This window comes from Calidris pugnax, unplaced genomic scaffold (assembly GCF_001431845.1).
Source record: "Calidris pugnax isolate Ruff unplaced genomic scaffold, ASM143184v1 scaffold255, whole genome shotgun sequence".
NCBI classification, from domain to species: Eukaryota; Metazoa; Chordata; class Aves; order Charadriiformes; family Scolopacidae; genus Calidris; species Calidris pugnax.
The window spans coordinates 56,885-67,233 of NW_015091101.1; the positions used below are offsets into that span (position 1 = coordinate 56,885).

The 10,349-nt window shown below is 49.2% G+C and overlaps 1 protein-coding gene and 1 long non-coding RNA gene across 2 annotated transcripts in view; one reads left to right on the forward strand and one right to left on the reverse strand.

Annotated features, from left to right (window-relative positions):
* The window catches only part of OAZ1 (ornithine decarboxylase antizyme 1), a 5,598-nt gene extending 5,273 nt beyond the window's left edge, over nucleotides 1-325 (reverse strand). Inside the window, 1 exon segment of the mRNA XM_014957966.1 lies at nucleotides 141-325. Within this exon segment, the coding sequence (XP_014813452.1) occupies nucleotides 141-256 (116 nt within the window). The 5' untranslated portion in view covers nucleotides 257-325.
* A 327-nt stretch (nucleotides 326-652) lies between these two features.
* LOC106897374 lies at nucleotides 653-5,061 on the forward strand. Its single transcript, XR_001413765.1, has 3 exons — nucleotides 653-738; nucleotides 2,928-2,981; nucleotides 4,860-5,061. It is a non-coding gene; the product is annotated as an uncharacterized LOC106897374 (long non-coding RNA).
* The last annotated feature ends 5,288 nt before the right edge of the window (nucleotides 5,062-10,349 follow it).

Below are 10,349 nucleotides of genomic sequence, written 5' to 3' on the forward strand. Positions count from 1 at the left end.
CCGGTCACGGGGGAGGCGACCGGCCCCGGAGGGACGAGGAGGAGGAGGAGGAGGAGAAGGACCAGGGCAGGCCTGAGGGAAGGGAGGAGGCGGCGAGCGCCCAAACGGTGCGAAGGCTGAGGGAGGCCCCGGCCCCTCACCTGCTCTGTCCGGTACTGAGGCTCAGCACAGCAGGCATGATGGTGCTTTTATTCCCCTCTTTCTCTCTAGCGAAGCAGTGACTGTTGAGTATCCGCTGCAGGGAGGATTTCACCATCCGGCCGCTCTGGTCCGAACCCCGAAACCCTCCGCTGCCTCCCGCCGGCCGCTCTCCAGGCGCTGCTACACAAAATGGCAGCGCCGCCGCAGTGGGTCCTTATATACCCTCCCTAGGCCACGCCTCCCGCCTGGGCCACGCCTCTCAGATCAGGCCACGCCCCCAACCGGGAAAGGGCTCCCGTCCGGCGAACGGCTTGTTTGTCCCTTACAAATACTCTCTTCCTATTGGCTGAAGAGAGAGCGGGGGGCGGAACGAGGAGCTCTTTCCCTATTGGCTGGCAGCGTGAGGGGGTTCACCATTGGTTAGAAGGGCCATCAAAATGAAGTGGGGGGGAATCACGGCCTGTGATTGGCTAGACCCGCTGCGGGTGGGCGGGATCTGGCGAGGTCCGCCTGGCTGGCTTCGGAGCGGCGCCGCAGCCCTCACTTCCCTGAGAGCCGCCGGTTCGAGTCCCGTGTTCGCGCCCTCGCCTGGCTGAGGTAAACTGCGGCGGAGGGGAGGGGTCGGCACTGGCCCTGCGCAGGCGCTGAAGGGCGGGAGGAGCGGGGAGGCGGTGGCAGGAACGTCCCTCGGTGGAGGGTGTGTGGGGTGGAGAAGGCACGGAGGGCCGGGGGCTCCTGACCGCCTCGGGACCCCTGGGGCTGCCTCATCACCGGTGGGGGGAAGCTCGGCCTCCCGGCAATGAGACCTCTTGTGGGGAGCAGTGGGCTTGTGGGGTGTCACCACCCCCCGAGCTGTCACCCAAGGTGTTTTCGGCTCGATGCTGAGAGAAACTTTAATTAAAAAATCAATAAAAAACTCCCCCAAGTGCTGGAGGGGGTCCCTGAAAGGAGGGGCTGAAGGTGTGAGGTGGTTTTGAGGGGGGGGGGGCCTGTGGCTCCCAATGGCATCGTCTCCCAGTTTCCTTCAGCCCCCGTGTTGTGCTGCCCGGCAGAGTGATTTATGGCTTCAGTTGTCTGGGGAATGGTTGGTGGTAATGTTTAAATAGAAAAAGGCTTTGTGCTGCCCCTTCGTGAGAAAGTGAATAAATTTCTGGTTATTTACATAGCAGAAGTTGCTGTGCATCCCCACCTCAGCGTAGCCTCTACGCTCCCCTCAAAGGCGTAGCCTTTCATCTCCTGAGAGGATTTTGGAAATCTGAGGGTAGGGGACATAGTTGGGTCTTTCTGCAGCCCCATGGCAAGAGCAAGGTCTGGAGGGAAGGATGTGAAATTGAAAATCGGGCGCCCTGCTTCTTTGTGGACAATATCAATCAAAACAGATCCATCCCTTTTTTTTAGGGGGGGGGAGGAGGGGATGTTGGCAACCTTCAATCTTGAAAGCAGCAAATGTCCCATGGCAAGAGCAAGGTCTGGAGGGAAGGATGTGAAATTGAAAATCGGGCGCCCTGCTTCTTTGTGGACAATATCAATCAAAACAGATCCATCCCTTTTTTTTAGGGGGGGGGAGGAGGGGATGTTGGCAACCTTCAATCTTGAAAGCAGCAAATGTATACAAAAGGTAAACAGGCTGTAATTTCCATGATGGGAGATCCTTCGGCTCAGCCATTTCTAAAAATTTCAGCCTATTGCGTGTTGGGTGAGAGCATCCCTCTTCTGAAAACCCAGCCAGAAGCATATCAGAAAAGTCAGAGCACATCCTGAGCAGTAGATCCTATGTGGAACAAAAGCTCAAAATAATGGTACAAATGATGCCGAATCAAGTTTGCAGACAGGTATGCCTTGTAAATTAAGTGGGGAAAAAAGTGTATAGAGAGCCAAAGAAATCTACTAAAGATACAGTGTGGAGATTTTCAAAATCATGATTTTCTGAAAAAAACAAAACCCTGTAGATGGCTGTATTTCTTTTTCGTTCAGCCCAGGCTACAACACACCTATTTCATTGCCCCCATCCCTTTTTTTTTTTTGGGCGGGGGGATGTTGGCAACCTTCAATCTTGAAAGCAGCAAATGTATACAAAAGGTAAACAGGCTGTAATTTCCATGATGGGAGATCCTTCGGCTCAGCCATTTCTAAAAATTTCAGCCTATTGCGTGTTGGGTGAGAGCATCCCTCTTCTGAAAACCCAGCCAGAAGCATATCAGAAAAGTCAGAGCACATCCTGAGCAGTAGATCCTATGTGGAACAAAAGCTCAAAATAATGGTACAAATGATGCCGAATCAAGTTTGCAGACAGGTATGCCTTGTAAATTAAGTGGGGAAAAAAGTGTATAGAGAGCCAAAGAAATCTACTAAAGATACAGTGTGGAGATTTTCAAAATCATGATTTTCTGAAAAAAACAAAACCCTGTAGATGGCTGTATTTCTTTTTCGTTCAGCCCAGGCTACAACACACCTATTTCATTGCCTTCAGACACCATAGCGTTTGGGCATTATTTTTTATCATCATTCAACCCAGGCTACAACACACTTATTTTATTGCCTTCAGACACCATAGCGTTTGGGCATTATTTTTTAATTTACTACCTTGCTTATTTTCATTTGCTTTAAAATATTCCCATCCAGGAGCTCTGAGCACATGGGATGCTCCGTGGATCAGTTCCACTTTGCCCAAGGATTGAAGTGTCTAAATCCCCACCCACCTTCTGTGTCCTCAAACTGCTCTGCCTGACTATGATAGAACAAAGTGTATTTTGCCAAAAAAGCAAATACTGTCTCTTCTCCTGCAGCTTAGATGAGAAGCCCGGCCTGGCCAGTAGCCAGCCACTGGTCTGGGAGTCCTGGTAAGTATGAGGGACGAGAGAAAAATGCTTTTCCTGCTGCAGGTGTGTCTGCATTTAGCTCCCAGAAGACAAGGAAACTGAGATATTGGTGCTCGCTTTCACCTCGCTCACTAGATTTGGCTGTTGATTTATGGAGGGGAAGCTGACTGCTATTTAATGTATTACCCAGGGACTGAGTTGAAACAATAGGATGACTGCAATTCAGGAATAGCCTGGCCAAATGAAGCCCATCAGAGAAGATTTAGCAATTCCTGTTTTGTCTATTGTTTTAGAAAGGTTTTCCTGATGGGGGAACGAATGTATTAGTGGGTTGGAAGGACTGCTTTAGCATTTTGTGATAGGTTTTTTGTTTCTAATAGCGGCATTTATTATTTATGTAGTAATCCAACTGTAACTCCTTATAATGGTACCGTGTCAGAGGACATCATCTTTGCAGCTGCTTCCCTCTTTGCTGTGGCACTGGAAGCAGCTTTGCCCTTTGGATACCTGTCATCTCAACGGGCCGTCATTCCATTTTACGGCTGAGTGACTCGGGTAACGCTGTGCCGCTCGGCAGTCTGCAAAAAGCCCCAAAAAACTGTTTTGGTTTTGTGCATTAAATATCGCGTGGGATTAGTTCCAGCTGCAGTTTTGCTGAGATATCCTGACTTCCAGTTTAGCAGTGACAGTGATTCATAAATCCTCTCAGAGAAGCCTCTGACTCACAATTTTGGGATTAACAGCTGAGGTGGTTTGAGATGTTGCCACCTCCAGCTGGTTTTGTACCACTGGTTTGCCATGATGACCCTCCCCGCGGCAGCATAGGAGGTAGGAGGAACTGTGTGTCAGTGTCTCAGTTGCTCCAGCTGTGTTCCCAGTTTAGCATCATGGTCCAAACCCATCTTCATCCCTGGTGTTACTGAATATACTGGGCAGTGAACCCCAACAGCCGATGTGGGAGCATCCATTCCTGCCTGGCCGTGTCTGTGGTGGCACAACAGCTTTCAACACAGAGGCAAGATGGACAGTTGCAAATGAAAAATTTTGTCCATCAACATCCTGAGGCTCTGTTCATCCCAAATCCACAGATACAGTGTCAAAGCCACCTGCATTCTGCTGGCTCCTGACTACCACAGCCTTCCCATCTCCAAAAAAATGCATGTTTCAAAGGACCGGCGTAGTCCCCAAAGCAGGAGACGCAGCAGGGAGCTGGTATCTGTTCTCTCCTGAGCTGCCTGCTGAGGAGGGCATGCGAGTCCCACTTGCCCTGTGTTCTTACACAAGCAGGTTGTAGCAATTAGGCTGTATGGAATGACCTGGGAAAATAGCTTGTACGGTCAGTTACTCAATAACCAGAGCTGTTAACAGAGTGCTCCTCTCCTGAGCTACCTGCTGAGGAGGGCATGCAGCGAGTCCCACTTGCCCTGTGTTCTTACACAAGCAGGTTGTAGCAATTAGGCTATATGGAATGACCTGGGAAAATAGCTTGTACAGTCAGTTACTCAATAACCAGAGCTGTTAACAGAGAAAGTGCAGAAGAAGCAACACAACTGAACTCCACGTCAGGAAATCTGACTTGAAATTGTTTCAGTTCAGGGAAGCCACGGAGTTTCATTTTCTAGGATTTCATTTTCGTTTTTTAGCTTGTTTCAATGCTTTTCAGCCTCTTTTAACAAGAGAAGTCTCAGATGTTAGTCAAAATCACCAGTTCTTCATCATGTTTCTTTGTCAAGCTTTTATAGTTTTTACTTTCTGAAGTATATTGGAGTGGAAGAAGAGTTTTTGACAGCACAGGAGTAAGTTAAAGTCAAATTCCAACCTGATAGCTGATATATATACACAGAGCAAGAAATAAGGATCAGTAACTGAATGTCTTTCCTCTTCATTGTCCATTTTCAGGTTTGCAAGTGTTTGTGATCAGATGACGCGAAACTAGTGCTCAGAAAGATGTGCAAGACCTGAAACACTCATAAGACCTTGCTGGTTCTGAAATCCTGCACGTCGATACCTTATGGCCTCGTTTATTTAGATAACGAAAGCAAAACTGTTCTGTTGGTTTAGGCGATGAAAACATCACTAAATAACACAGCTGCAAATATTAGTGTTGAGGTGTGTTTTTTGTGCCACCAAGGAGGCTGTTGCAGAGTTTGCTGCTGCCAGCTTTGTTGAAGCAGCTCCTGCATCCATGTTCTAGAGGAGTCACAAAGCTCCAGTGAAGGTGAATGGAAAAAAAACCCCCGATATTTGACATGTAGCAGAAACCCCCGTGTACCTTCTGCTTGGCTGCATCATGCTGTCATGGCTCTTCTTGAATGTGGAAATAGATATTTATGACATTTAGCAGCATCACGGGAATTAATCTCTCTCTGATTTGCTGAGTGGGGAAGTGCAGCAGAAAGAAAAACATGAGCTCTCTTTTAAAGCATGTGCAGGCCTTACATAGCATCATGTGTTTAGTGACTTCCCAAAAATGGTAAAAAATATATAATAATTAATTGAGCTGGACTATGAAATCAAGTCGTTCTGATTGCCTTTTCTCTCTTATTTCCACTCCAGGAGGACTTACAGCTTTAAGAGTTATCTAGAGATGTAGCCAAGCCCCAGAACAGGACAGAATCTGAGGCAGAGATGTCCATTGTGACATGTTTTCACAGACATCGTTGTGTGTCGTGACTTCTCCACCCTGCAATTTAGCTGGGTTTAGGCCCAGAATAATTTAAATGTCCATCTTGGTCAGCTCTTTGTGGAGACGAAGAACAGCAAAAGCTTGTGAGGTCTTTATCAAAACGCTGCACAGTGCTATTTCTAAATTTTGTAAGACCTATAGTTTATAAGTCTTACAAAGCTCTTAATTGTACCCATCTTCTTCCCTAGAACTTGTGGTTCATTTTCTTACAGTTAACAGTTAACTACCAGTTATCTAATTTTAAATACTTGCCCACTAAAAACACTATTTGGTGTGTTAGAATCTATTCTGATCTTTGTGGGACACGTAATTAGAACACTTTTTTCTGGCTGGAAAACTCTCCTCATTTTCATTGTCATCCGTGCAGGAATGATTTGATTTGAAGGTCAGGTTTTCTGCAGACCCACTTGTGCTGGTTCTGCGTGCCACTGCCAAGCAGGAATTCTTAGATGTTTGCCAGCACAGGGAAGAATTTCTTTTCCAAGATCTTTGTGAGATACTGAACTAGAAGAAAGCAGTGAGTGACTGGTTCGTCAGGCCAACAAATGTCTGTACTTCTTACCAAAGAAATTTTGGATCTCTGCTTTCTCACTTACAAACAGCTGGTATGAAGAGGACGGTATATTGAATGCAGATGAGGTAACAGATGTTTAAAATGCTTTAAAGTCTTGTTATCTGATTGAGGGGTGTAATCCAACATAGCGCTGGTCACCTGATAAGTGCTGGGTTGTTTTCTTTCAGTCTGCGGGACCAAACCAGGCAGTTTCCCTATAAAAATAATGTGGGGGTGAGGGGAAATGTTTGAAGCACGGGCAGGAAATGCAGTCAGCTGGAGAGGGGGTGAGCCAACAGTGAGGGACGTGGAGACACGGTCAGGGGGTGACACCTTCACATTTCTGGGAAAAGAAGTGTGCTTGTGCCCTTTGTCATTACAGTTTTGTAATTTAACAATAATGTTCCACAAGCTTGATTTTTGTATTGATTTTTTTTTTTTTTTTTTCCGAGTGTCGCTGCCAGTTGTGAACAAATGGGCAGGAGGAATTCCGGGGTGGTTACAAAACAGTCCTGTGGAAGATGTTGCAACATCCTCCCTTCCACACACCATTTTCTGTTTCGTTTACGGACCAGAGGCAGCTCGGGTCTGTGTCCGTGCCTCTCTCTCTGCTCCCCATCCCCACGTTAATTAGAGGTGATTAAGGTTCTGGTCTTGTGCAGTGTGCCACAGAGGGGAGCTCAGCTCGGAGAGGAGATGGGGCAATCAAATGCTCCCCTTCCCATTAGCAGAGGAGAGGGCAGAGGGGTGCACAGAGCAGAGGGGTGCACAGAGCCTGGTCCTGAAAAACGTGCGTCTCTGTGATCACATATACTCAGCATTTGGATGTGCAGGGGCTTTCTGGAATTCTTTCATGAACATTTTCTTTCCCTGCTGACCCCTTTCCCTCGCTGCTTTGTGTGGTGGATCTATTCATTTATTTTTTGCTTATCTTCCCTTTTCTCCTAGAGAAGAGCCAGCACCATCTGATGTTTCTTTGCAGGACGGGCCGCTTTCGCAGGCTCTGTGTCGGGAAGGGGAGCTGGATGGCGGTGCCTTATTTTCCTTCAGCTCCTATTGTGCTTGGCTCAGTCAACTTTAGGGACGAGGAAGTGCAGAGTACAGCTCAGCTTTTGTAACTCTATTTCGTTTGGAAATGTTATCAAAACAAACAGATGCCAGCAGGATGAGCGTTAAGACCTGTGCAGAATCGGCTCTGTCAGAAACGAGTTCAGAGTCAGTTTTGCCTGCCTAAACATTTCGCCCAGCAGCTCATTAAAATGGATGTATTCAAAGGAGACTTCCCCCCCCCGATTAGATCATTCCTGTGATAAGAGCATTAACGAGCATATTTTCCCATAAATAAAATGAACGAGCCTCGAGGGCAGGGAAGGTTATTGAGCCCGCAATAAGTTATATGCCCCACTTGTCCTCTGGAGAGTTGCTAAGAGTCAGGGAATCAGTTGGCCCCTTTGCTGTGAGCCCGAGAACAGCCTCTGACCAGCAGAATTGGCAAAGTGGGACATCTCCCAGCTGTGTGTTTGTGCTGCGCGGTGCTTTATTTTGGGTATAATCCCTGTGGATTCAGCGCAAAGTCACTCACCCGGAGCTGCGCTAAGAGCCAGGGCAGCCCTCGGGGACGGGGGAGCTCCAGCCCTGGTGGCAGCTGCTTTTGCCAGGTTGGTTATTTGAGCTCCGTGCAGTCTGGTGCTTTTTTGTGTGCGTTTGAACCAATATTTACTCATGGCTCTGTGTACCGAGATAGTCGGCAATCCCTCCGAGTGAGAGTGGAGCTGGAGGCAGCCATCAGGCCAGCTTAGCAGCTCGGGTTGTTTACATTTTCCTTTAACCATACTCTTGAATTTCAGGCTGGTGAAAGGTGGCAGCTTGACAGCTCTGGGGAGCCTTTACCTGTGCAGCAGGTAGAGAGTGATGGCAACGCCAAGTGTCCCCTGCAACGCACCCCTCTGACTGCCCACCCACTGCACCTCTGCAGTGCTGTGTCCAGCTCTGGAGTCCTCAGCACAGGAAGGACATGGAGCTGTTGGAGCGGGGCCAGAGGAGGCCCCGGAGATGCTGGGAGGGCTGGAGCCCCTCTGCTGGGAGGGGGGGCTGAGAGAGTTGGGGGGGTTCAGCCTGGAGAAGAGAAGGCTGCGGGGAGACCTTGGAGCCCCTTCCAGTCCCTAAAGAAGGGGGGCTCCAGGAAAGCTGGGGAGGGACTCTGGATGAGGGAGGGGAGCCCTAGGAGGAGGGGGAAGGGTTGGACCCTGCAAGAGGGGAGATGGAGCTGAGCTGTGGGGAAGAACTTGTTTGGTGTGAGGGTGGTGAGAGCCTGGCCCAGGTTGGCCAGAGAAGCTGTGGCTGCCCCATCCCTGGAGGGGTTCAAGGGCAGGTTGGAGGGGGCTTGGAGCAACCTGGTGTGGTGGGAGGTGTCCCTGCCCAGGGCAGGGGGTGGCACTGGGGGGGCTTTATGCTCCTTTCCCACCCAAACCAGTCTGTGATTCTGTGTTTCAGCCAGGAAAACCCCTCTGAGCAGTGGGTGGGGAGCAGCCCCCCAACCCATGCAGGCCTTGGTGTCTCCCCACCACTTGCACTGTGAGAGACACACTGAAGTTTAAAGACAACCGGTGGCATCGTGATGTTTCTAAGGGGCTGACAGCAGGCTGCTCTCAAATAAGCCACCAGCTTTTCAACAAGTTGAAGGGTGGAGGCTTTAAAATGAAGGCAGCTCTATTTCATTGCTAGAATTTTCCAGTTTTCGGAAAGGTTTTTATTTATGAGGCCATTCTAGGTACAGATTAACTTACCTTGTCTTCTGTTTGTTATTAACTGTAGAAGAAGCTCAGATCTGAAGGGGTCATTGCTCACCCCACTGGAAAGGTGGGACTTGGTGCAGAGCACTGCAGTGTTCTCCAGCGACGTTCCCCAGAGCATCATGGTGCCTGCCCCTGGGTTTCCAAAGTAACCGGGCTTCAGGGGAGCCATTTATTCCTGCGTGTCCTCCTGCCTCTAAGCCCAGCAATCTCTCTCAGGTGCACTAACACAGCCCGTGGGGCTTCCTGCTGCAGAGCCAGGGCAGCCTAAGCTTTGGAGAGTGCAAAATTGTGCTTCCACACGGAGCTGAGTGTGTGCTTGTAACTCTTAATAAGACCAACAGATTTCCTAAGGTGTGAGAAGATAAAGAGCTCACATAAGGAAGGCAGGAAACGTTGAAATTACTCTTCTGGCTTGGACCGATGACCTGTTTGTTTGATTTCCTGCTTACAGTGACTTATGGTATGCAAAGAAAAGGGAGCAGTTGTGATTACAGAAAATAATCTGTCTGGACAGGAATGGACAATTACTTGTGGAATTTGTTTTTTGGATCTTTTAGCCACTGAAGCTCTTCCTTGTGTTCCTCCGCATCTGATCCCCATATAAATGTTTGTCCTTTCTTGGGTCATTGAGTTTCCATTTTGGGTTCATAGAATCATAGAATTGCCCAGGCCAGAAGGGACCTCCAAAGGCCATCTAGTCCGACCCCCCCGCAGTCAGCAGGGACACCCCCAACTAGACCAGGTTGCCCAGGGCCTCGTCGAGCCTCTCCTTGAATATCTCCAGGGAAGGGGCCTCAACCACCTCCCTGGGCAACCTGTTCCAGTGCTCCACCACCCTCACAGTGAAGAACCCTCTCCTCATCTCCAGTCTAAATCTGTTCCCCTCCAGCTTGAATCTTGGGGATCATTCGGGATCATCTCGGGATAATGTCCTTGCAGATGACCATGCAGGTTGTGGGGGGATCATTTGGGATCATCTCGGGGGTATGTCCTTGCAGATGACCATGCAGGTTGTGGTGGTGCCCTGCCTTCCTGATGTTTCCACAGACTTCTGTCCAACGGCACATGAATTTCTCGGCTCCTGGTTCCTTATTCCCCGTGACGTTTCCGTGTTTGTTTGGCTTCACACACAGACTTATCCTGGATCTCTGGCTGCCAGCCGTCAGGCGGGAGGGGAAGCCAAAGATCATCTACCAGCCGATTGTGCAGTCTCAGCCCATCTTCAGACTCATTGAGCTCATTAGGGAGGAAAATGTAATCAGCTGTCCCTCACGGCACAGGATGTGACAGGAAGCAGTGCGAGTCAGCAGGTCGGGCCTCGGCAGCTGTCAGAGCGATGTGCACAGGGTGGCAGC